The sequence below is a fragment of the Pseudorca crassidens genome, chromosome 18 (assembly GCF_039906515.1).
Source record: "Pseudorca crassidens isolate mPseCra1 chromosome 18, mPseCra1.hap1, whole genome shotgun sequence".
Classification (NCBI taxonomy): domain Eukaryota; kingdom Metazoa; phylum Chordata; class Mammalia; order Artiodactyla; family Delphinidae; genus Pseudorca; species Pseudorca crassidens.
The window spans coordinates 55,390,742-55,418,397 of record NC_090313.1 but is presented as its reverse complement, the minus strand read 5'-3'; the positions used below and the strand labels follow the sequence as shown (position 1 = coordinate 55,418,397).

The 27,656-nt window shown below is 34.6% G+C and overlaps 1 protein-coding gene across 10 annotated transcripts in view; it reads right to left on the bottom strand.

The window, feature by feature from the left end:
* Positions 1-27,656, bottom strand: part of NAA16 (N-alpha-acetyltransferase 16, NatA auxiliary subunit) — a 77,929-nt gene that overhangs the window by 46,384 nt on the left and 3,889 nt on the right. For 6 of the 10 annotated variants that reach the window (XR_010936863.1, XR_010936864.1, XR_010936865.1 and 3 more), the window contains exons 2-9: positions 27,382-27,466; positions 25,676-25,780; positions 24,077-24,234; positions 21,147-21,281; positions 15,363-15,516; positions 12,562-12,681; positions 9,725-9,820; positions 4,853-4,959 (exon numbers count right to left, since the gene is read on the bottom strand). Coding sequence is in view for 7 of the 10 variants with exons in the window: in XM_067713160.1 (XP_067569261.1) it covers positions 4,853-4,959; positions 9,725-9,820; positions 12,562-12,681; positions 15,363-15,516; positions 21,147-21,281; positions 24,077-24,234; positions 25,676-25,780; positions 27,382-27,466 (960 nt within the window). In the remaining 3 variants the exon portion in view is untranslated. Of the gene's footprint in view, positions 1-4,852; positions 4,960-9,724; positions 9,821-12,561; positions 12,682-15,362; positions 15,517-21,146; positions 21,282-24,076; positions 24,235-24,805; positions 24,822-25,675; positions 25,781-27,381; positions 27,467-27,656 lie in introns of those variants that run through there. The other 4 variants (XM_067713159.1, XM_067713158.1, XM_067713163.1 and 1 more) reach the window with 4 other exon arrangements.

Here is a 27,656-nt window from a genome sequence, read left to right as displayed (position 1 = left end):
CTATATAAGTTTCAGGATGTACATCTAAAACTATATAATAAAAAAAGAGAAAATACTTCCATCTAGCATAGCATAAAAAAATAAAATACTTAGGAATAAATCTAACAAAAGATGTATAAGACTTATAAACTGAAAACTACAAAAAATTGTTGAAAGAAATTAAAGACAATCTAAATAAATGGAAAATTTCCAATGTTCATAGACTGAAAGACTTAATAGTGTTAAGATGGAAATACTTCCCAAAGTGATCTACAGATTCAATGCAATCCCTATAAAATCCCAGCTGGCTTCTTTGTAGAAGCTGAAAAATTGATCGTAAAATTCATATGGAAATAAAATAAATCTTTAATGGCCAAAAGAATATTAAAAAAAAAAAACTAGGAAGATTCACACTTCCTAATTTCAAAATTTACCCCAAAGCTACAGTAATCAAGACAGCATGATACTAGCCTCAGGACAGACATACAGATCAATGGAACAGAAATGAGAGTCCAGAAGTGAACCCTCACATTTATGATCACTTTACTTTCAACAAGGCTATCAAGACTTTCAATGGAAAAAAAAAAACAAATGGTGCTGGGAAACTGGACAAACACATGCAAATGAATGAAGCTGGGCTCCCACCTCACACCATATACAAAAATGAACGCAAAATGAATCAAAGACTTTAATATAAGAACCAAAAGCATAAAACTCTTAGAAGTAAATACGTGTAAATCTTCATGACCCCGAATTTGGAAATAGGTTTCTTATATACAACACAAAAGCACAAGCAACACAAGGGAAAAAAGATAAAATGGGCTTCATCAAGACACTTTTAAGAAAGTGGAAAGACAATCCACAAAAGGTAGAAAATATTTTCAAATCATATACCTGATAAGAAACTTGTACCTAGAATATATTTAAAAACTTACAACTAATAATGAAGAGACAAATAACCCAATTAAAAACTGGGAGAAGAACCTGAACTGACGTTTCTCCAGGGAAGATATACAAATGGCCAACAAGCACTTGAAATAATGCTCAAAATAATCAGTCATCAAGGAAATGCAAACGAAAACCACAAGGAGATAGACCACTTCACACCCTCTAGGATGGCCATAATCAAATATCATATAATAACAAGTGGATTGTTGGTGAGGATGTATAGAAATCAGAATCCTTATACACTACTTGTGGGAATGTAAAATGGTGAAGGTACTTTGGAAAAGAGTCTTGACAAGTTTTTGAAAAGTTTAAACATGGAGTTACCATTTGACCTAGCAATTCCATCCCGGGTATATGCACCCAAGAGAAATGAAAACATGTACATGCAAAAACTTGTACACAAATGTTCACAGCATTATTCATACCAAAAGGTACAAACAACCAAAATGTCCATCAACTGATAGATAAAATGTAGTATAGCCATACGACTGGACATTATTTGGACATAAAAGGCGATGAAGTACTCATGCTACCACACAGGTCAAAATATTTATGCTGAGAATAAGAAGCTAGAGAAAAAAAGGCCACATATTGTTTGATTCTGTTTGTATTAAATACCCAGAACAGGCAAATCCAGAAACAGAAAGTAGACTAGTGGCTGCCTGACTGGGCGAGTGCAGCGGGCAGATATGAATGGGGTTTCTTTTTCGGGTGATGAAAATTTTCTAAAATTACTGTGGTGACGGTTGCAAAACTCTGAATATACTAAAAATCAGTGAATTTGTAAACTTCAAATAGGTCAATTTTATTGTATGTGAACTGCATCTCAATAAAGCTATTAAGAAAACAACAAAGATACTGGGGGTAAGCTGCTGACGCTAAGTGGTAGAGGCCAAGGACACTGCCAAATATCCTGTGATGCACAGGACAGGCCCTAGAATTACGCAGCCCAACATGTTGGTGACGCAGTTCTTTGCTGTGGGGGGCTGTCCTGTGCACTGAAGAGTGTTCAGCAGCGTCCCCGGGCTCCACCCACATTAGGTATCAGTAGCACACCCACCAGGCTGACAACCAAAACATCTCCAGACATTGCAGAATGCCCCCTGGGGGACAAAATTCCCTCCCCCGCCCCACCTTGAGAAGCACTGCTCAAGAGGAAGAGGACTTTCCAAACTGCTTGTGAAACAATAGGTGAACTTCCACAATAGAAATAAAGATCAGCAAATCTGGTTACATTAAAATTTAGCTTCTTTATGTTTTAAAATAAAATCTCATTAGAAAAGCAAACATAAGAAAAGAAAATATTTAACACTGCCTAATGCTGGTGAGGGCACAGTGAGCCTTTCACACACTTTGGTAATGGCAATACAAATTGATGTTTAACAAGAATAACAAAATGTTCTTACCTTTTACCCATTAATTTATTCTGAGAATTTATGAGACAAAAATCCTAAGTAAAGCTATGTGTACAAAGATATACTTTTTTAACTGCAAAAACTTTGAAAATCAAAGTTCAGTTGGAGGTATGATTTTGATAAAAGACTATGCTGTCGTTAAAAAGAAGATATTGAAGACTACACAATAACACATTAATTGATTGTGAAATTGCTGGGGGGGGAAAAACTAAAATATTTATGGTCAAAATTCACAATTTAAAATGCTGGAGACATTTTTTAAATACTTTTTGACACTTGTACTATATCCTAAGCTAACTTCAAAAGATAATTTTATTTTCATGGTCCCTGACATGGATTATTTTTTAAGACTTGGAAGCTTACAAAACTATAATTGTTTATCAGCCTTAACCTCTTTGAAATCCTTCAAGAGTTAAAATGCAGCCCTTAGCTAAAAACAGGACTCACTGCTGATTAGAAATATGCAAATTTTAAAACGCCCTCTAGAGTAATCACAAATATGTGACCAAAATGATTTGAGAAGCATTTCCCATACTTGTACATTTCTTCTCACTGTACTAAGTTCTGACAACTTAAACTCAATTTTCTGCAGCTTAATTCAATTCTCAAAAACACATGGTAAACATTCCTGTTGCATGCTCAAAGATTAACACTAAAGAGATGTCAAAGGTTCACATATAGATGAATGTATTCTCACTGCCTTCTTTAAAACTGCAATTTCCAAGCTTTATAAAATAAAATACCAACAAGTGCTTAACACCTTTAAGATGGTAATTTTGGATCAATATTGGAGAGATTTTTTTTTTTAAGTCTATGCCTCTTATGAAAACTGAGAAAGCCAGTGAAAGCCCAGTGATACCTTAAGAGGAACAAATTCTGTAAGGAATTCTGTAAGGAACAAATTCTGTCTTCAGTACTTGCTGTAAGACAGTGTTACAAAAGCACTACTCTATTCTCATTCACATACATGTTCTTTATTATTTCCGACATTTTATCTCATCTTTCTTCTCTGTCACCCTTGCCTAAATGAGTAAGAGAAGAATTTTGGCAAATGCTAATTTAAATAACCTACAAAAATTACTGGTAGGCACTGCTACATGTTTTCATATGAATCAATCACTATCAAAAAAAATCAACAGAAAAAAATCAACTGCAGAAAAAAATTGATAACAGTACCATTGCAATCAAATAAAGCATACTACAGACATCAAATAATTGTTAGGTTTTGTTTGTTTGTTTGTTTGTTTTAATGTAAATGACACTTTTTACTATTCGGGTACTATAGGTCTCTTTCCCGAAGTGGGGATCTGCCCAATTGGCATGGAGACTGGGTGCACCAATGGTAGGAACAGAGTACAGAAGTTCTGTTAGCCATCCTCAGCCACTCCCCTCTAGATATTATCAGTTGTCCCTTTTAGTTTATGAAACCTGCTGCCAAAGGAAGAAAGTGTCAGTTATACCTAACACTGACTTTTTTCAATATTTTATTATTCACAATTATTACTAATTTACAAATAATTATGGGTCAAAACTAAATAAACATAAAGTGATATAGGTTTAACTAAAAATATTTTAGCATTTTTAATAAAATCTTTTCCTTATCCACTAGTAACTTTCAAAAACTGATTACAGAAATGAACACAAGATTTTAGACCTTAAGAAATAAGAAGCAATGCTTGGAAATAGAAGTATAATTATTTTCTATTAACTTTTAATTTTCTAATTAGCTCTCTAATATAAAACCAAGTCTATTTCCTAATTTTAAAAAGCAGAAAGTGATTCTCTTCATTTGAAAACTAGCTAAAACTACATTAAAATGTAGCCTATTAGTTAAAACTAACAGTGCCAAATGACATGTTACTGTTGCAGTAACAATTTTCCATGCTCTAACTTTATTTTATTTTATTTATTTATTTTTTTGTGTGATACGCGGGCCTCTCACTGTTGTGGCCTCTCCCGTTGCGAAGCACAGGCTCCGGACGCTCAGGCTCAGCGGCCACAGCTCACGGGCCCAGCCGCTCCGCGGCATGTGGGATCTTCCCGGACCGGGGCACGAACCCGTGTCCCCTGCATCGGCAGGCGGACTCTCAACCACTGCGCCACCAGGGAAGCCCCAAGCTCTAACTTTTAAAGCAAGCATAACGAATTTAAAAATCCGCAGTCATACCATAAAATAACAGATAATCATCAAATAGTTAGATATAGACCTCTGGTGACAATAGGTCAAACTTAAAATCCCACTACAAAAGTATACCCATTAAAAACAACAACCTTTATTTTAGTGCTTTTATAAACCCTTTACTCGGGAAATTTCAGATTGACATTTCCTTTGATACTACTTATAGTACATGCATACAATTTCAGTTCATCTATTATTAGACTAAGGTGCACACTATTATTAGAATAGAGAAAATGATTGAATCATAGCATATTATTTACATGGAAATCCTTCTGTAATAATTAAGTTAGTAAAAAAGACTACAGCAAATTGAATAAAGACCAAATTTTACCTTTTCTGTATTGTAATATAAAGATTTCAAAGTAGTAAACAAGGGTGGGCAGCCTTTACTGAAGTTAACCCTCAGGAACTTATCCATTAGTTCTCTAAATTTTTCACCTAGAAACAAAAGTGTACTTTGTTATACTTCGACTGATGCAAACAGTTCGCAAAATTATTTCATAAATAAAAATAAAACTCCTTCAGAAACAATGATTCCCCTATCCAATGTTTAAACCCCAAAAGTCAGTCAGCATTATTTGTTACCGCCAAAAAGCATAACACCAAATATCTCGGTTCGGTTGGCAAGTGTATTTTCCCTAGATGCAGATTCAAAGTATCTTCAAGGAACACTTCAAAAGATAGATAAACAAAATGACTGTGCAGCTTTGAGGAAAAGTAACGTACTATCTATTCTGAATACAGTCCCCATAGGAAGTACCTTTCCTAATCTCACTGACCAGCAGAGGCTCAATGCTACTATCTCAATCCTACATCTCAGAAGGCACTCTGCAAACTATATAAGGATTCTACTGTAACCAGCACTATATTTAAGTAGCAGTCAAAATATCTTTTTAAACGCTAACACGGTATTTACAAATGTTTTCCGAATCAACTAGTGATTTATTTCAACAGTCATTCATTCCACAATCATCTACCGAGCACCTACTATGTGCCAGGCATTGTTCCAGGTATCCAGGATATAGCCGTGATTAAAACAAAAAAATTGTTTTTAATTCTGCCCTCATGGAAATTATTAACATTCTAGTGGGTGAGATAGACAGTAAGTAAAATAACATCCATAAGACATCAGACAGAGCCCTGAGGCATGCTAACATTAGAATTAAATAAATACCCTATTTGTAACATCAAGTAAATAAATCTCCTATTATTGCTAAACCCTTACCAAAAAGTTTCAGTGTCACTTTTTAAAAGCAGAAAAAATTGAAAAAATTAATTTTAAATACAAAAGCTCTTTTTGACAATAAGGGTTAATATGTAAGGACATGGATTTGCCCACTCAAAAGAAAAAAAAAAGATACATATATGTCATGAATGTTTTAAGCTAAAGTAAGACTACTGAAATGACCTTTCTTAAGGTTTCTTTATGAATCACATTTCACCAAAATACTCAACAACCCAAGTGGTTATTGTTATTTGTTGTGACTGACACTACTGAACAAAACATGCATACTCAACACATTACAGATATCATAAATATTAAGAGGAGAAATTTAAATTTTATTGAGTGAAAATTTTATCTAATATAAAAACAGGATCAACATTTGTTACCTCAACTTACTACGAAGACTGTTTTCAGATGATCTCTAATCTTGATAACAGAGGAAGTGCTGGAAAGATTTGATCTCTAAAACTACTTTTGAATTTTAAGGAAGTAATCATGTATATTCAACCCAGTGTGGTATTTTGTGTTCCTTCGGTATACTTTGTATATAATCTTTTGAAAATCACAGATTATCAGGACTGCACAAAATTTCACTCTGGGTTAAATATACATCATTACTTCCTTAAAAATTAAAAAGTTTCAGAGATCAAATCTTTCCAGCACTTTCTCTGATATAAAGCAAAGGTTAACAGTATTGTGGCAGGCAGTCAGGGATGTGACACTGTCCACTAAAAGCCTCAATTTCTCCACTGTAAGATGACGGTAACACCACCAGCCTCAAGAGTACTCTTTCATGACTCACACAAGATGAAAAGTAAACAGCATAAGCACACAGTAACCACTCAATAAATGTCAATTATTTACACCTTGACATCTGATAGCTACTGCATTTCTATAGTTAAGAAAGTTTTCCACATTTGCTATCATCATCTACTGAGAAAACATGCATTTTATCTTCATGTCAGAGGCTACTCTGAACTCCTCTTCAACTTTCTCAATCTATTTAGATCATACTGGCAATTCTACTTAAAAGACAATGTACTCAGCTCTCAAGTATCCACTATATTACAAGCCTCTTCTCCCATTAAACTTTTATTTCAACTGTGCAGCTAGCTATGATAAAGAATGAGGAAGGTCTTCCATACCGATATAGGACTGAATTCCAGATACACAGTTAAGTGAAAAGGAAAACAAGGTGCAGAACAATCTATGTCACTTCTGTACAAAAGGTGGAGGAAAAAGGAAAACTATACATAAACCCTCAAACACATACTTTTGCTTGTATATGCACAATGTATTTCTGGAAGAGTTAAACCATCTACTAGTAACAATGGCTGTCTCTGGGGAAGTAAACTTGGTGGCCAGAGGACAGAGACACAGAAAAGACTTTTCAGTTAAAACCTGTTTTGCACCCTTTTATTCAGAACTGTATGAATGCACTGTCTAAACCAGAAGCCTACACAGCTACTCAACTGCTCAGTCACACACTATATCCCCAAATTACTTACTATTTACCCATCTCATAATTTTTTTCTTTACATATAAGAAAAACTTTCACAAAAATAAATAACCTCCCTTCTTCCTAACTATTTTAAAATAATTCTTTAGTACCCCCATAGTCTTTCCTTTAGGGGGAAAAAAAAGCTATCAATCATTATGTGCCTGACTCAGCCATAAAAAGGAACAAAATTGGGTCATTTGTAGAGACATGGATGGATCTAGAGACTGTCATACAGAGTGAAGTAAGTCAGAAAGAGAAAAACAAATATCATATATTAATGCATATATGTGGAACCTAGAAAAATGGTACAGATGAACCGGTTTGCAGGGCAGAAATAGAGACACAGATGTAGAGAACAAACATATGGACACCAAAGGGGGAAAGTGGGGAAGGGCTGGTGGTGGTGGGATGAACTGGGAGATTGGGATTGACATATATACACTAATATGTATAAAATGCATAACTGATAAGAACCTGCTGTATAAAAAAATAAAATTCTAAAATTAAAAAAAAAATCATTATGTGCCTGTTTAGCACTGCAGCTTGTAAAACAAGTTATCTGACTACAGAGATGCTATGCTAATTCTTCACTAGATGTAGTACAGATTCACCTAAAAACTGATATCCCAAAAAACACCGCTAAAATAATGAACATAAATAGCAAGATCAGACTGTATCTGATAGCCTGGGAATTTACTCTAAATAATGGTGCATGTTTTCACTACAAAAAAGAAATGATAATCATGTGACCTAATGGAGGTGTTAGCTAACACTACAGTGATAATAATATTGGAATATATAAATGTATCAATCAATACATCATACACCTTAAACTTACACATTGTATGTCAACTATATCTCAATAAAAAATACAAACAATCCAATGAAACAAAAATAAAATAGGAGCAAAATGGGATTAGCATTCTCGTTTAATACTCTGGATTATCTCCTTCCCTCTTTCTCCCTCCTTGGCCAGTGAAGACTAATAGATCACGATGAATTAAACTAGCTATTTTGAAAAGTACTGTTTTCACAGCACTTAATATTTCAGGCTGTTGGAGAATCTCCCCAGGACTTTGGCTGTTCACTAATCTGTAGGTAATAAACATTTTTATCTAAAAACCAGTAAGCCTTTTTCAAAACTTGCATTCTCAAGTTCCATCATGTTTCTCGAGAAAGATCTTATTGCCTTTGATAAAGCTAAGATACCTTTCTTATTACACATAAAAATACTTCTAAACACGCGAAAACACTTCATGAAGTATTCAGCTGTTGCACAGGTACAATTAAGTAGTTGCACAATTTTATATATGGTCCCCAGAGCTTTGTAAATACATGTATGTTAGAACCTCAAATGACGCTGACCTTGAAGCCCAAGCCGTCAATACCCCTCAACTGAGGCCTAGCTTGTACAAAGATCCTTTTAGCGTTTCAAAGACAATGTCCTAGAGGGTCCAGAATGATCCCACTTTTACCCAAATCACACTTTACATTCAAAAACTGGCTCCAGGTTATCTTTCAGTAAAAATATACTTCCTACCTTATACACAAAAGGCCACCTATGGTATGATTCCAATTATACAAAATGTCCAAAACCAGCAAGTCCACAGGTACAGAAAGTTAGGTTAGTGGTTGCCTGGTGCAGGGGTTGGGGGCTGGGAGTGACTGCTAATGGACATGAGTTTTCTTTTCGGAGTGACAAAAATTTCCTGAAACCAGGGAGTGATGATGGTTGTGCAACTCCCTGAGCACATTAAAACACTGAGTTGCACACTTTAAAAAGTGCATTTTATGGTATGTGAGTTATATTTCAACAGGCTGCTATTTTTTTTAAAAAGGAGATACAGAAATGTGAGCTCGAGCATCTTCCAGAAAACGCTTTTACTAGGGAAATGCTCCCCTCTGCACAGTACATCCCACCTTGCAAATTCACAACTCATATACTGAAAGTTCTAGGAAGTCCTGCAGAAGCCTGATTGTTGTATTTAACCAAAAGTTTCCCAAACTCATTTGAATGAAGAATATCTCAGTACACAGGCATCCTCCCCACCAAGCCTATTAACATCCACTGGGACTTAATGTTCCCTGGAAAACATTAGGAAATCTGCCTACTTCACAAAGCTGAAACAAAACAGGGAGGATCAGAATACTATTCATCATTTACATAAATGAAAGGCACTATTTATTTTTAAATAAATTTGTATCTACTGTCTAACCCAGTACACTTCTAAGAGGTATTTCATGTATTTTTAAAGTCAGTCAAATAAAAAGCTTTTAATTTCCATTAATCTTTTGATAAAAAGAAAATAACACAATTATTTAAACAACATATACATAACAAATAAATAACTGGTCACTCCCACCCCCAAGACTGGTGTAGATGTAAACTCTATTCCAGAAACAAGTTTTTAAAATGTGAATGGTGTTGAGTAATTTCAACAAGTATTATTAGTGTTACAAAAGATATCCTAAATTACCTGGGACAAGATTCAAAGGTAATCTTCTAGGTGAAATTGCTCTGGGGTGCTGCTTACTAATTTCTTCATAAATTTGAAGCCTCTCTTCTAAAGTGCCTATTATCAGTAAATATGCGTCAGATTCAAAGCATCAAAACTTTTATCTATGATAAAATGCTAATAAACTTTAAAAATTATGTTATAAATTAAAAATCACATTATCAATATTAAAGCTGCTCTCAATTTTTGTAAGAATGACATTAAAAACTCTGTGGCAATGAAATAATCATTAAATCACCATTTTAAACCCAAAGTCCAGAGAAAACCAAAATGTCACCACTCAAATCATATACACACAAGACAGACTCAAGATACACTGCACTTCTCTGATATTCCTGCATGCACAACCCATGAAAAAGAAAATGTTCCTTTATAATGTATCTTACATAAATCCTCTGACCCAATATAACCCACATAAACCCAACAAAAGTCTATAATGCCTATAGATAGGCTTAAAGAAGCAATAGTTTTAGGGTCATGAATGCAATATTTTAAAAGATGAACTCAGTTTCTAAGGAGGCTTGACACTTAAAATCTTCAATGAAACTCTATTACAAAGAACTCCATTAGTTCATGTCCCTGTCCAGGTGCCAAAAAAAAGAACCCCATTAGAACAGACTTTTAAAGTGTCAATTACTTCTCCCAAATATTATGATATAAAATATACTTATAACAGAAAGTTATATCTTCCCTGTCAAGACCAACCTAATTTTATAGTACTAAATACAGGATCTATATGTAAACTACATTAACAATCTGCAGAACCGGATCTGGGTCTAGTTTATTATTCTAAAATAATATCCAGCATAATTTACAAAGAGAAATTACATGCATTATTTTACATAAGCAATAAGATAACTTACAGCAGAATTTTTAAGAAAAAGCAAACCCATTTTTAAACTATAAGGTTCTAGGTGGATTTTAATTCGAACCACAGAAATATAATTATTATAAAAATAACCCTTGGTGCTAGCAATCAAGCCACCGTAAATGTAGTGTTCAGTATCAAGATTATAAACACAGCACTTTAAAAAGTAAAGTCCGATTTTGTTTAGACTCCTTCCTTCCCCCAGTAATACACTTTGGAGCTCCAATGTGGTTGAATTTTAAAAACTGGGATATGTGAAAAATTATTTTCACGTTCTGTTAATGATTTGGAGACTTCATGAACTATTAAGGACCCTTATACTAAAATCTACAAGAAGCCTATTGCATATTTTTAAAAAGCAGTTCTCATATTTATACCTAATCTTAGAGAATGAGACGAACTATGAGTATAAAAAACATTTTCCCACTAACCCAGATAAAACAAGTCTTATAAATGTAGTTACATTAAGACAAAAACCAAACCATTTCAATGCCCTATTTGAAGTCACAAGTTGGAGCTCCAGAACCTACCATGGGGGAGAAAAGGTCCTAAGGAACCTAAAAAAATAGTTTTATAATCAATATATTTTATAGTAAGCATGGATCCTGATATATGGAACATATTACGTTCATTTTACTAAAGCAGTTAAGTGATTAACATGCCAGTAACTGGTAGTTTAAAGAAAAATCAGTTATCTCACATTTCCAACCTTCAGACACAATGACTTTTGTCCTGTTTTTTTTTTAAAGACAGACTATTGATCTAATCAATATTTTAATTTTCATTACTTTCTTAAAAACAATTATTTAAGGAACTTTTTTTAATAATTTGTGATATAAAAATTTAAATACACACCGAAAACCTGGATTCATGTATACAAGTAATTAAGATACAACAAATAAATTTTTCTCATAGCTCTTCCTACTATAAATGAATATGGGTAGCTACCTACTTACCATACTTTTTAAATTTAAAAATTCTGCTGTTTCAACACCTTCGAGTTTCATAATTATTTCATATAAGTTTCATAATTATTTCAGCCATATATTTACTTACCCATGACTAAATATGATTTTAGCAATATTAAAGATATTTATTTATGAGAATATTAGGGAAAATTTAGAATAATATTCTAGATTTCTGAAAAGGGTCAAGGTTATCAAATTTCAAAAGACGATGTATACAATTTATTCTACACAAATTAGCCTAGTTTGAAAGTAAAAGAATAGTTTTTATGCCGATGCTATATACAACGTACTCTCAGCAACATTTCTTTGGCCCAATTCTTATTCTTAGAGATTGACAGTAACAGTCCTCTAATTCTTTAAAAATACTAAATAATTATGACATTTCCCAGAAAGGGAATGCCCATTTTCTTCCCCACCACTCTAGTTAGTGTAAATTGGTAACATTTTAATGGATCAAGAAACCTAAAATAATCTGTAAGCATTTATCACTTAAATATAAATATCTGAATTCATTTTCACTCCCATGTTTAACCTGTAATCTTCCTAAATGGAAACATGAATGCTAAAACTAAAAATATGCATCCTCAAATATTCTTACAACTTTATATTTTACTATACTTCAAACAGTAGCTAAGGGCTTCCCTGGTGGCACAGTGGTTGAGAATCCACCTGCCAACGCAAGGGAGACGGGTTCGATCTCTGGTCCGGGAAGATCCCACATGCCGCGGAGCAACTAAGCCCGTGCGACACAACTACTGAGCCTGCACTCCAGAGCCCGCGAGCCACAACTACTGAAGCCCGCACACCTAGAGTCCGTGCTGCGCAACAAGAGAAGCCCCTGCTCACCGCAACTAGAGAAAAAGCCCACACGCAGCAACGAAGACCCATCGCAGCCAAAAATAAATAATTAAAAAAAAAAAGAACACTAGCTAAGAGAAGGTAGGAGAAAAATCATTACATACTAAGTTGTAGAGCTTTTTCCAAGCCTTCATAGTAACACCAATTTTCTGCATTCCGATCAATCAAGTTTTTGAATACTTCGCTCGCTTCTTTTAATCGTCCCAATTTCAACAGCATTTCCCCTAAAATTAAGTTTAAATGTCACATTCATTTTGCTTAAACATTAAATACCTTTCTAATTCCAGAGATTTCACTAAGCATTATTAGTATAATAGATGTTTATGAAAGACAACGGTATGGTGCTTCCCTTTAGGGCTTGTTGCAGTTTAAATAACTAAACATAGATTAATTCACAGCTTGTCTTCAGAAATGAACCTTCACTTACACATTCTATTATACTAACATTCATTTTTGGCTCCCTCCCACACTGTATATATGATATTAACTTGTTAGTAAAAAATCTTTGCATTACGCACATTTTTGTACACCGTTTAAAGTAACTAAAGTTACCTTAGATATAGATTGGTAAATAATTCTAATGAAATATCCCTGCCTTCCTACTGCAAGATTTTTAATGTACTTTTCCTAATCAATTCTTATGTTAAACAATTCTCCATTCAATTCTCTTACTGTCCTTTCCAGGTCACTAAAACTGGAGAAGCTTAACTCACAAAACAATAACACTAAATACCACTTCGCAGCAAGAAGCTACACAAACCATGTTCACAGGGGGGTCACCTCTAAGACTCAATTTCTTTTACTAAGCCATACAAACTGCAAGTGGGTATGGGAAATGAGAATCTAAATTTCTCAGATAGGGACTTCCCTGGCGGTCCAGTGGTTAAGACTCCACACTTCCACTGCAGGGGGTGCGGGTTCAATCCCTTGTGGGGGAACTAAGATCCTGCAAGCTGCACGGCGCAGCCAAAATAAATAAATAACAAACTTTTCAGATAAAATGGAAAGCACACCTAATCAAGATAAAAGGGAGCATCTCAAAAAATATATCTCGACTTTCTATCCCTAAGCTTTCCCATTCCCTACAGAATCTGTTTCAAACAACCCTTTGAAATGTCTTCAGTCATACATACTATTTCAGCTTTCATCATCATCATATTACAGTGATTATTATATATATCATTTTACTATTTATTTTATTATACTGTATATTACTCAAGCTCTACAGTAAGACTAACTAGGTGTAACTACCAGTTTTACCACTTTCTAGCTTTGTGACTGAATAACTTACAAAACTTCCAATTTCCATTTCCTTACCTGCAAAGTATCAACTACATCAGTCTGTTTTTATGATAATCAACTGAAATAATGTACTTAAAACGGTCAGCACACTACTTGGTACAAAGTGAACACACATATACATTTACTAGTTAAAACCATAAACAGTACATTAAACTTAAACTATACTTGAATTCAAAAAATAATAAAAGGAGAAAAAAAGAACTATGATCGTGCCCCATTCCTCCACAAGAGTAGAGGATAGCAGTTAAAAGGATTCATGAAAAGACACGAAAGAACCTTAAATGCATATTGCTAAGTGAAAGAAGCCAATCTGAAAAGGCTACATACTGTATGCTTCCACCTCTAATACATTCTGTAAAAGGCACAACTATGGAGATAGTAAAAGGATTACTGGTTGCCAAGGGTTGGGGGCAAGGAGAAACAGGCAGAGCAGAGGATTTTTAGGGCAGTGAAACTACTCTGTATGATACTATAATGGTAGTATGTAAAATGTCATTATACATTTTTTAAAACCTAGAGGGTATACAACACCAAGAATGAACCCAAATATAAACTACAGGCTTGGGGGGATGGGGGGTGAGGGTAGGAGGAACTGTGCATGTGCAGGGACAGAGGGTATATAGGAAATCTTTGTACCTTCCACTCAGTTTTGCTGTGAACCTAGAACTGCTCTAAAAAATAAAGTCTATTTAAATTAAAAAAAAAAAAAGTAAAGGCTCTGAAGTCAGAAAGATATTTTTAGAAATTAACTCTACCTCCTGAAAGGCTGGGCAACTTGGGCAAGTCCTTAACCTCTCTTAGTTTCTTCAAATATAAAAAGGGACAATCAGTAATACCCATGTTAGAGGTGCTAAAAATTAAGTGAAATTAAGCAGTTTAAGCAGTTACCATACTGTGAAACACAGAAGAGTAAATAAACCTTAGCTAGTATTTTTAAGCTTTAGAAGTCCTGCAACTACATGAGATTTTAGTTTTAAACTAATTATTTATTTAGATGGACATTCTATTTAATATGGTATTGCTCAGGAAATGGGTAATTGATGAGCAAAGCTATGTATAAAAAAGAAAATTTGTTTGACTTTGTTGAAAAACATTCTTAACAAACTATTTCTCAGAATCCTGTCTTCTTAATTAGCCCATAATGAAAATAAATGAATCTTGCTTTCACGAGGATCCCAAGTGTCATTTACTCTTCTCATTTTACTATATATGGAGATAAATACTGGGGGAGGGGGTTGAATATGAAGGCAGTATAACATACTGCTTAAGAAAATGGAATCTGGAGTCAAAATCCCTGCACTCAAATCCAGCACTACCCAGATTACTTAGCTGTGTGACTCTGGGCAAGTCACTTACCTCTCTGTTCCTCAGTTCCTGATCTCTAAAATGGATGTAACAACTACATCATAGGGTTGTTATGAAGATTACATTAATTTTATTATTACACCATTACATTAATTAATAATGGCTTAATAATAAAGTGTTGAGAACATTGCCTGATACATAGTAAGTCTCATTTAAGTGTTCGGACATAATAAAGTATATAGGTTTTATTCTTTTCTTTAACTGAAGCCAATAAAAAAGAAAAAGCAGTTCAACTTACCTTTAATTTCTTCCACCAAAAGTTTATCACATATCTGTTTCTCATAAGTTTCTATATGTTCCAAAGATTCCTGAAATAGATCTGCCTCCCTCATCACTTGATTCTGGTACAGTATCAGTTCACTATATTCATAGTCTATTTTGTTGGGAGAAACCTGAAACAAATAACCAAATTATCTTACTTATATAATAATATAAAGCAGTTACAGATCTTTAATTTAATTGCTTTCTCAGGACAGTCATTCACACAGACTTTAAAAAGCAACCCACAAGCAGTTACAAATAGAAGAGTGATTAACAGCAAAGAAGATTAATATATTCTTTAAAACAAAAAAAGGAGTGGGGACTTCTGCCTACAGAAAAGTGAAGAGGTTAGCAAATCCTATTACCAAAGGAAAGTCTAACAATGATTAAAATCCTAAAGAATCTTCCAAAAAAAAACTACTAGAACCCATAAAGGAGTTCAGCAAGGTGACAGAATACAAGATCAATATATGAAAATCAATTATACTTCTATATACTAGGAACGAACAACCCAAAAATGAAAGTAAAATAATTTTCACAATAGCATCAAAACGAACAAAATATTCAGGAATAAATTTAAGAAACAAGACCCATATACCAAAGAATACTCAATCTTTTTTTGACTCTATATTTATTTTCCCCAAATTGATCTAAAAATTCAATGCAATCCCTATCAAACTCTCAGCAAGCTTTTAGAAACTGATAAGCTGATGCTAAAATTCAAATGGAAATAAAAGGAACCCTGCATGGACAAAAGAATCTTAAAAAGAAAAAGTAGGAAGACATGTACTTCAAATTTCAAACATCCTTTAAAATTACAGTAATCAAGACAGTGTGGTTGGTATTGGCATAAGGATACACATATAGATCAATGGAACAGAATACAAGGTTCAGAAATTAGCCCTTATAATCTGGTCAACTGATTTTCAACAGATGTGCCAAGACAATTCAACAGGGACAGGTTAGTCTTTACAACAAATGATGGTGGGACACATTTAATATCCATATGCAAAAACAGACACATACTTCATACCATTTACAAAAATTAAATCAAAATGGATCACAGACCTAAATGTGAGCATTAAAACAATAAAAGAAACCTTAGAGGAATAGGAGAAAATCTTTGTGACCCTTTGCATAAAAGAAAAAACAGGTAAATTGGACTTCAACAAAATTATAAACTTTCCTCTTCAAAAAACACCATTAATAACATAAAAATACAAGTTATAGACTAGGAGAAAATATTTGCAAATGATCTATCTGATAAGGAACTTGTATTGAGAATATTCAAGAAACTCTTACAACTCAGCTGTAAGACAAATAACCCAACTAAAAAATGGGCAAAAGAGTTGAACAGACATTTCATCAAAGAAGAAATATAAATGGCTAATAAGAACATGATAAAATGCTCAATAGCATTAGTTGTTAGAAAAATGCAGAGACACAACTAAAACAGTTACTACTACATATCCACTAAGATGGCTATCATCAAAAAATTGGACAGTAACAGGTGTGGGGATGGGTAGAAACTGGAATTCTCACACATTGCTAGTAGGAATGTAAAATGGTTCAGCCACGTAGGAAAACAACTGGGCAGTTTATTAAAAAGTTAAATATATACTTACCATATAACCAAGTAATTTCATTCCTAGGTATCTACCCAAAAGAAATAAAAACATATGTCCACACAAAAACTTATGCACAAATGTTCATAGCAGCATTATTCATAACAACTAAAACTAAAAACAATATATATGTCCACCAATTAATGAATGGATAAACAAAGTGTTATCCATAGACTACAGTGTATCCATATAATGAAACAGTATTCAGCATTAAAAGGAATGAACTACTAATACATGCTCTAACACAGGTGAATCTCAAAAGCATTATGAATAAAAGAATTTAGAGAGAAAACGCTGCATTTGATTGCCTTTATTCGAAGTTTCCAAAAAGGGCAAATCTATAGAGACAAAAAGCAGATCAGTGGTTGGCTGGGGATGAGTGGAAACCGACAAATGGGCACAAAAGAACTTTTGGGGGGGTGACGAAACATTCTAAAACTGGACTGTGGTAATGACTACATGACTATAAATTTACAAAAAAAAATCTTTGAGATGTACAACTGACATGGGTAAATTTTATGGCATGTATTATACCTCAAAAAAGCCTTGTATACCTCTTAATTATACTTATTATTACAAAAAATAAGAAAATTCCACACACCTAATTTTAACCATCAAATTGCAATAAGATTGTATTTAAAATGAAAGAGTGTTTATCAAACCCCAGTGAATATGGTACAGTACACCTTCCTATGGTAAGGACTTGATTCCTGGATAAAGACAAAGAACTAGTCTCAATAGAGAATTCTCTAGTTCGCAGTAAAAAGCTAAGAATCTAAGTAAACATGATGAACTTACCACACTCCCTTATGAGAATAAAAATAATAGAGGGTTTAAAAATATATTAACTTATGAAAATAGAACATATGAGATTTCAACAAACTTCTGGGAAACGGAAAGCAAATGAAGAATAAGGGATGAAGTAAAGCAGAAGTTAAAGCCTAGAGTAAAGCCTAGAGGAAATCTTTAGGGAGGGTGGCTATCTGCCCTGGAAATCACCAAACAGGGTCAGGATTCTGAAATGACAAGTAAACAGAGGGTGCAGGAATGAGAAATGGGGCTCAAGATTAAGGGATTAACTGAAAGGCTGACCCTGACCCCATTTCCATCAACTCAGCAGCCAAATCCTTGTTTAAAATATTACCCTGTAACCAGGCATCCATCCCACTCAAAGAGTCAAGAGCTCTTCTTCAAAGAAAGCAGACAGCCCCAGAGAACTGGATGCTAAGGTGGGGGCGGAGATATTCACTGCAGCATTATTCACAATAGTCAAGATATGGAAACAACCTAAGTGTCCATCAACAAATGAATGGATAAAGATGTGATATATATATACAACAGAATAATATTCAGCCATGAGAAACAAGGAATTCCTGCCATTTGCTGGCTTAGGACACAAAAGTGTAAGTATATTCCCTAATGTTATAAAGGTTACACTTAAAGAACCAGAAATATTCATATAACTATTATCAGGAGAATGGGGAAGAGACGGTGAGGTGACATAAAAGAACTATTTACTACTCTATTGTAGCAAAAACCGTAGAGAATGCCTAAAATACATATAAAAAAGTTGAACGTGCATTATTTAGACATATGGCGGGCTGTGTTCTTCCATGTCTTCTCTGAACTAGACTCTGGATAGCAAGGCAGGGACAGAAAGGTAGAAGAGGGGACTGTTACCATGTGTACTCTGTAATGAGAATTACTGGATAAATGAAAAGTGAAAAAAAGTTTACCACTGTAGCAGGTAAAATTAGTTTGGCTATCATTCCAAAAAACAATACCTTGCTTTTAGGGTAATGTGTCAAAAGAAAAAGTTTTCATCAAGAAAACACAAAGAGAATGATGTCAGGAAAACGGGCAGAGTACAGAAAGAACTCCAAAGCTTCACCTCTCCAAAAGAGCAAGGAAAGAACTGGCAACAACTGTCAGAATCACCTTTTTCAGAACTCTGGAAATTAACCAGAGGCTTACGGCACACCTGGGGAGCATTTACTGAAGAAAACAGCTAGATCTTGGTAAGACCAGTGAGTTTTGTGTCATTTTAACTTGCCCTAATCCTGTCCAGTGCTCTCCAGCTACAGAGTAGCCTTGAAAAATAAGCTTGTCTTCCCAGAGCAGCTTGACAGCCACCAGTGAGAACAATAAAGCTGGAGCTCTTTCCTCACTCCCAAAGACCTGTAATTAACCGACCTACCTGTGGGTTCACTGCAAGCCTCCAAGTACAAGCCTACCTCAGAGTTTGCCCAGAGCAAAAAAGCCTTGGGGGGAAGGGAAGGGCCAAAAGTGCTTATTAAAAGTGATTACAGGCATGTGTTTTACCTTTACAGTGCCTGAAACACGGCTAACAGTCAGGACAAACAACAGACTAAACAAAAACCTGAAAGTAAAAGCTGGGAAATGTGATGTCCACAGGGGCTTTGAAAAGTCACACACACATACAGAGTTACACACACGTTCAAGAAAGACCTGAGAAAGCCCTAAACTCTCACCTCTTGCTGACCTTGGGACTCTGACCTTTCACCTTGAGGCGAAAGCTAAGGTAGAGTTGTAAGCTGCCTGGCTGAGTGCTAAAGCATACATACACCAGCACACCCACAGAGAAATTTAACAAAACTACAAGTTGGTTCTTTGACAAGATTCACAAAATTGGCAAACCTTTAGCTGGAATGACCAAGAAAGAAAAAGAGAAGACTACTAAAATTGAGAATAAAAGGAGGGACATTACCACAAACCCTACAAAAATAAAAAGGATTATAAGGGACTATTATGAAAAGTTGTATGCCAACAAATTAGATTACCTAGATGAAATGGACCAATATTTATATAAGAACTAACACCATCTATCACAAACTCTTTCAAAAGAGGGAACACTTCCTAACTCATGCCATGAGGCCAGACACAGACATCAAAAGAAAAGTACAGATAATATCTCTTATTCCAATATCCCTCACTAATAATCAAAGAAACACAAATTAAAAGAATAATGAGGGAATTCCCTGGTGGTCCAGTGGTTAGGACTTGGAACTTTCACTGCTGAGGGCCCAGGTTCAATCGCTGGTCGGGGAACTAAGATCCCTGCAAGCCATGCAGCATAGTCAAAAAATAAATAAATAAATAAAAGTTAAAAAAAGAAAAATAATGAGATAAACTTCTTCACATCCAGAAGAATGGAAAAAATAATAAAGCTGACATCAAGTGTCAGTAAGGATATAGGCAAACAATAAGCATAAAACCTTGCTAGCGGGCATGTAAATTAGTACAGGTGCTTCAAATTAGTAAAACTAAACACACAGAGCCACAACTCTGCAATTCCAGTTTTAGGTATAAACTGAAGAGGAACTCACAAATGTGGCTAATGAAACAGCAGACAAGAATATTCACTGCAGCACTAATTTTTAATACAGACAAAGTACAGTAGATTAACTTTAGCTTATCTATATAACAGAACACCAAACAGCAGTTTAAAATGAATAAACCAGTCAACATGTATCAACATAGATATATCTCAAGAAATGTTGAATTTTAAAAACTACATGTCATTCATGTAAAATTTTAAATATACAAAATAATAGTTTGTAACTTTCATGGACTTAAAACATAATGTAAACATGACAAGAAATGATCTATACCAATTTCGGAATAGTGGCTACCTCTAGGGAGGGATGTGGGAAGACTTCAGCTGTTTCTGTAACATTTCTTTAAAAAATAATTAAATCTGGAGCAATTACGGCAAAATGTTAACATCTTTTTAATTTCTCTTGTGATACACAGTGTATTTTTTGTATTTTTCTATTTTACATATATATTAAAATGTATGTATTAACGTATTTATATAAAATATAAAGCAATATATATTAGAGAAACAATTCCCAGAGTCACAAAACTATTTTCATTTTCATGTATTCTTTACTTTATTCATTTGAATATTGCTGAAATTATAGTATACAAAAATCTTTATATTATTTATTTTGTATTAAGAATTCTTTGTTTTAACTTCTTCCAATTATTTCAAAAATTTTTCAAGTTCTTCCATAGGTCTGAAAGACTAACTCATGCTTGCGGGTGGAGGCAATATAGAAGTTAACTATTTTAGTTTGTGAAGGTAGAAGAAAATGTTAAAATGCTGTTCTTACTTGCTGAGTTTGTCTAAATTCTTCCAATAGTTTTAGTGCCATATCATAATCTTTCAGTAAGTGGTATGCAATAGCATATCCAATCCAGGATGCACGTTGTGTTGGGCGCAACTGAAGAAGCTGATATCTCGTCTCCTTTAAAAAAAAAAACAATTCTTTAAAATTTTTTTCACTTTCTTAAGTTTCTCTAAAATATAATTCATCACAGAGTTTTAAGAAAAAATACCTTTAATTCCTTTCTAATGAATTCAATGAACAAACATCTCTGAACAAACAGAAATACTTTTTATGTTCCTGATCTAAACTTAAGTTCCAGAATACCCTGTAATGTAATGTCCTTGGGGTCAATGGTTTTAGGTTGCCCTATAAAATTACCTTTATATAATGAGAATTTCTTCTGGTAACTAAACATCTCAGAAGAGAGACTAAGATAGCTTTTTATGAAACTAGAGTTTACTGTTTATAATATTGTTATATGAAATCACAACATATTTTACATTATTATAATAGGCCCCAGAGATAGGATGGACACAGCCAGGGAAAACACTCAAACATGTGACTGGACTTTTCTAGCAGAAACACCACTGCTGCTACTCTAAGACAGTTCAATATCTACGACATTAGTGAGAAAACACCAGAAATTCCACCATGGCTGCTCCAGAAGAATCAAGATGCCTTCAGACCAGCAGAAAATCTAACCTCCCTACACAGCTCCCACTTCTTCATAGCTCATATCCGCCTCCAACTTTTAGGCAAGTGCAACTTTGCTTGGCCGAACAGGGTCTCGTGAAGAACACTAGCTGCAACGAGTTTTGAAAATGTAATGTTTAGCTTCTGTGACTCTGTTGTTGGAATGGGTGCCGTCCATCCATGCTACATGCCACAAGGAGAACCATGATCAGATCTTTTTAAAAAAAGATACCTTCAACAAAACAACTTAGACAATATCACTCCTCTACATTCATGTGTAAATGTCTGCTCCTTTTAGGCATATGTCATTAAGCTCTACCACTGTATCACCCTTACTTTCACTGCTGCTTCTCTGTCACTCCCCCACTTCATTAAAGTCTGACTCAGCTTTCATCTCTCTACCAAATTCTGCCATTATTCTGGGCAAATGCAACACTGTGGATCACCTATCCAATAACCTATCTTCTTAGATCCACGATTTCCTCATCTACAATGATCTCCACCCCACTTCAGGGACCCACTTCCACCACCACACTCTAGACCTTACTGCCACCCAGAAATCATAAATTCAGATACTCACTCTCGCTACAGCTCCTATGCTGCCAACACTGTCACTCAGTGACCTTCCTGCCCTTGTTCTTGGACACCCCAGTACCTCTAGTTCCTTGAATCCTTAACTTCTAACCACCAGCTCTTTTATCTTCATTTATTTCACTACCCCTCCTAGCAACCAGTCTGTCACCATTACTAATTTCTTTATTTCTAAAGATAACTGATTTTAACTCTCACCAAACTTAGGCTGCTAAGTCCTAATGAAGAAAATTCACACAATCGTGATGAATGGTACCATTATTAAGCTCAGAGGAACCCTTGAAACTTCTGCAAAAATCTATGCAAAGACTTACATGGCAGTAGAAGGACAACAGTAAATGAAAAAAGACTTATCTAAACAGAACTATTAAGAGTTGGTAGCCTCCTTCACATGAGAAAGTGAGATAATTCCATTTTGGACATACTGGATTTAGGAAACTAAGTGGAGTAAGCACATGGAGATGCCCAGCAGAGTTGAAGGTAACAGTGCGAAAAGGCCTGGGACTACATTTATGGCAATCCTCACAATATTTTGTATTTTCTAAACCATAATGAAGAAAGCTAATTAATCTCCACATTTAGATTTTAATTATAAAAGCTCTGTTTACCAAATCTGTTAATATCAAGCCCACAAAGAATATAGTACAGCATTAGCACATAGGCGATATTCTAGCTTTTCAAAAAGCATTAAATGAGGGACCTCCCTGGTGGTGCAGTGGTTAAGAATCCGCTTGCCAATGCAAAGGACATGGGTTCAAACCGTGGTCCAGGAAGATCCCACACGTCACGGATCAACTAAGCCCACGAGCCACCCACAACTACTGAGCCTCTGCACCACAACTACTGAAGCTTGCGTGCTCTAGGGACTGCATGCCACAACTACTGAGCCCGCGTGCTACAACTACTGAAGCCTGCGTGCCACAACTACTGAAGCCCGCGTGCCTAGAGCCCACGCTCCACAACAAGAGAAGCCACCGCAATGAGAAGCCCGCGCACCGCAACAAAGAGTAGCCCCCGCTTGCCACAACTAGAGAAAGCCCACACAAAGCAACAAAGACCCAACGCAGCCAAAAAAATTTTTTTAATTAAGTAAAAAACCATAAAATGAATAAACTAGTTATCCTTTTTTGATGATCAAGTATGCACTTCCAGGGACTTCCCTGGTGGCACAGTGGTTAAGAATCCGCCTGCCAATTCAGGGGACACGGGTTCAATCCTTGGTCTAGGAAGATCCCACATGTCGCAAAGCAACCAAGCCAGTGCGCTACAACTACTGAGACCACGCACCACGACTACTGAAGCCCACGCGCTTAGAACCCATGTTCCACAAGAGAAGCCACCGCAATGAGAAGCCTGCACACTGCCAATGAAGAGAAGCCCCTGCTCGTCGCAACTAGAGAAAGCCTGCACACAGCAATGAAGACCCAATGCAGCCAAGAATAAATAAATAAATTAATTTTTTTAAAAAGTATGCAGTTCCACTAATATTATTGGAGGGAAGATCCAAAGTGACTTCTCCCTTCTACTACAGACTGTAATGAACAATCAAGTCTACATGATCTCGTCTTAAGTTCACCTCATTCTGAATTCACATGCTTTTAAATTATATCTATTATAAAAACATGTACATTTAAGACTAAAGTACTTACTCGATAACCTTCAAGGTCTCTCATTTGGATCTGTAACAGAGAGAGATCCCTCAAAATTTGCAGATTATCTTTATCTAATTTGAGGGCATTTCGGTAACACTTAATAGCTTCATCATACTTCTTATCAGAACGCTGCAAGAGTCCATATACATGCCAACCTATTAAGTTAAGGAAACAGACATTCACAGCTACTAGAATATACTATGCTACATGTCTAACAGAAAGCTTACCTTAGCAAAATGGTATTTTGTTTGGGACTTACTTCAGAATGATCTGGCCTCAGAGGGAGGGGGATAGTAAGCAGGTGACAAAATATGAAACCAGATCTGCCTTGATTGACAACTGTTAAATTACTGAAGCTAGGTGATAGGCGGATAGGGGTGCATTATTCTATTCTACTTGTGTACACGTCTGAAATTTTCCGTAATATATTTTTAAGTAACCTTAGAAAATTATTGGTAAAAATTCTTCATGTTGCCTATCCCCTCACTTTCCTATGCCAGCACCTCAACACTCACTTATTCTCAAACACTATGTAAGGAAACAGAATATGTATTATATAAAAATTGCAATTATCTTTTAAAACAAGTATATATTCAATCAATTATAAAACAACATGTAACCATCAATTAATTCACTAGTGATATTAAAGACCACAAAAATTAAGTCTTTATTTAATGTAAAGTCAAGTCTTAGGATATCTTGGAGCCAAAAAACTATCATACTTACATGCCCTCTCTCTTCGCTCTGGGGTAAGCACTGGGATAAAGAAATAAGTATTTAGTATTTTGAGAGAACCCTAAGCTAAATATGTAAAAACACCACTAAGACTACTGACGTTCAATACTGGCCAATAGCTAGATGATTTAAATGTTAAAAATTAAGGTACAAGGGTAATATGTGAAAAGGTTGTAAGTATATAAATAGGTAAAACAGAGATTAAAACAATTTCAACGATCCATCCCTAAAGAATATTTTTGTTTTTTTAACAAACTGGGATACTAGTCAATGAAAAATACGATTGTTAAGTACCCAGTGAAGTAACAGCTAAGTCCCTGTGCAACAGAAACCAAGCTGAAAATCAACATAATATTTAATACTAAATAAAATCTATTTTACATCAAGTTGCTTCTGAATTTTTCTCCTAAACTTTCTAAAGGAAAGTTTAAGGAACTTTTAAGGAACACAAGTTTTACTATACAGGTAAGTACTATACAGGTAAGTCATTATTTGGAATGAGGAAAGTATCACTCAGTTTATGGATATATAGGAAAAAAATGGGTTTTAAATCACATATAATTATTAGTCCTATTCTCTCACACTAGGCACAACTGCAGTAAATATACAGTGAATAGTAATTCTCTTTAAAATACTCTAATAAACAAAAAAAAATAAGAAGTAGGGAACAGATGAAACTAATATTAAAAATGTTGATAATTATTGAAACTTGAAAATGGGTACATAAAGTTCATTACATTCACTCTTCCATATAGTTTAAAATTTTTCATAGTGAAGTTTTTTTTAATTTGAGTTAGAAAAAACTCATAAATGGAAAATACATAAATGAAATTAAACTATTCAACTACTGCAAAAGGATACAGACATGACTCTTGACATCATTACGAAGTCCTTTACGAACAAATTCATACGCCTCTTCTTTTTTTCCTAAACAGTTCAATGTTAATCCTTTCATAGCCAAAGTCTCTGAAAAACATTTTTAACCTCTATTTACACATGAAAAATTCAAATTATTCTCTTAGCACCATTTTAATATCTGAGCTCTACCAATACTTACATTATTCATCCTTTTAATCCTATAGTTAGAAGAATTTCTCTCCAAATAAAAAAAGTAAAAGTATATTTATGTATCTGCTTAAAGCTTAGCCCAAGTCCTTTTCTGAAATTCCTCAGGCTGGGACTGAGTTGGTAAAATGCTTTCTGTCTTTCTGAAGACTCTATAAAGGAGGTTAAGATTATTCTGCTGAAAAAAGGTAACACAGCAGGGTCCTGAGTCCTGTTGAGTTAAGTCTACCGCAACAGACCTCAGCTTTCACCTGAGATCAAGCCTACTAAGAATCAAATCATCTGATTTATACCCCACAAAATCATTCAATCTACCTTAAAGAGATGTACAGAATTTAAAAATCACCTTACTCATTATTGGAACAGACTTCATTTTTGGCTGCAAGTTTATTCCAATGAATCCCACTTAGACTAATTAACATCAGTTTGCATTTGAAAAGCATGAGTGGCAACCCAAGAATATGTTGAAGGCAACCCAAGAATATGTTGAAGGTAGTTAATCAAAGATTGTTTAGAATGAAATAATTCTCTGAATAATCCACAACATGGGAATTAGACAAGAACAATGGTTTTCAAACTGATCTCTATGGACTATGGTTTTCAGAACGGGTGATCCAGCAGTCCAGGCCCCTATGACCAAACATCTTATTTTTTTATCTGTTTTTACATAATGAATTTCCCTACAAGCTCCCCTTTGGATAAGGGTTCCACTGCTAAACAGCTTGAAAACAAGCTTTAATTTCTAAAATTCTATGAAACTACTTCTTTCCATTTCCTTCAAAGAATGTTTTAAGTGTTATTAGAAAGCCGAGTAGGGTCAGTCTATTTTCCCAAAAAGATGGTCTCAATAATTACTCAAGTCTAATATTCAGAAACCCCAATCAGCTTTGCTCTGCTACAGGACCATAATTTACATGTCTAACCTGATCCATCCTTTTACCAAACACTGGTAACCAGCGAAAAAGGATGAGACAAGCAAATACAGACTTACTAACATCAGTGCTAGAAAAACAACCCAAGATAACACAATGGTAAATCAGTAGTATCTTATTTACATATGAAGGTTAGCAGATAGATAAAAAAAATACATCTACCAAAAAATAAAATGCATTTGATTGTATCTTCATACTACTTTGGTGTTGCAAATATTGTTCTAATTTTACACACGAGAAATCAAGGGATAAACTTAAATTCTATTCAAAGTAACAAATGAAATCAGGTCTATAAAAATACAGGTATATATGCCAATTACTCACCAATATATCAACCAATCATTTCTCATCTAAAAGTAAAGACTGTAAATACGCCTAAGCATAAAAGAAGTAATCTAGAATAAGAATGATATGAGGCATATCTGAAAACGTTAAACATTTATGCACTCTAATAGAGAACTACAAGGCCATGGAATCTGGGAAGTATTCTTCCCTCACAGTTGGGAATCCTATCCATCTGGTTTTAGAATTAGATTTCCCCAAAGTAATCTCTCATAGGTGAGATAATACCTCCATGTTCAGCAAATTTTGGATTTGAAAGAATCAACTTGCAAAACTTGAGGCCATTTTTGTATTGCTTCTGTTCATAACATTTCTGTAAAGAAATATGAACAAAAATTATTATATAAAATGAATACACATGTAGCAACTTTTCATTCCATTATATAAATTCTAAATTCAAGATCCAAAATTAGGTCTAAAACATACGTGATGGAAAGGTTTTGTATCAATTCGTATCAGTTATAACATGAAGTTTACTTCTGTAACCTGCTCCTTGCCAAACT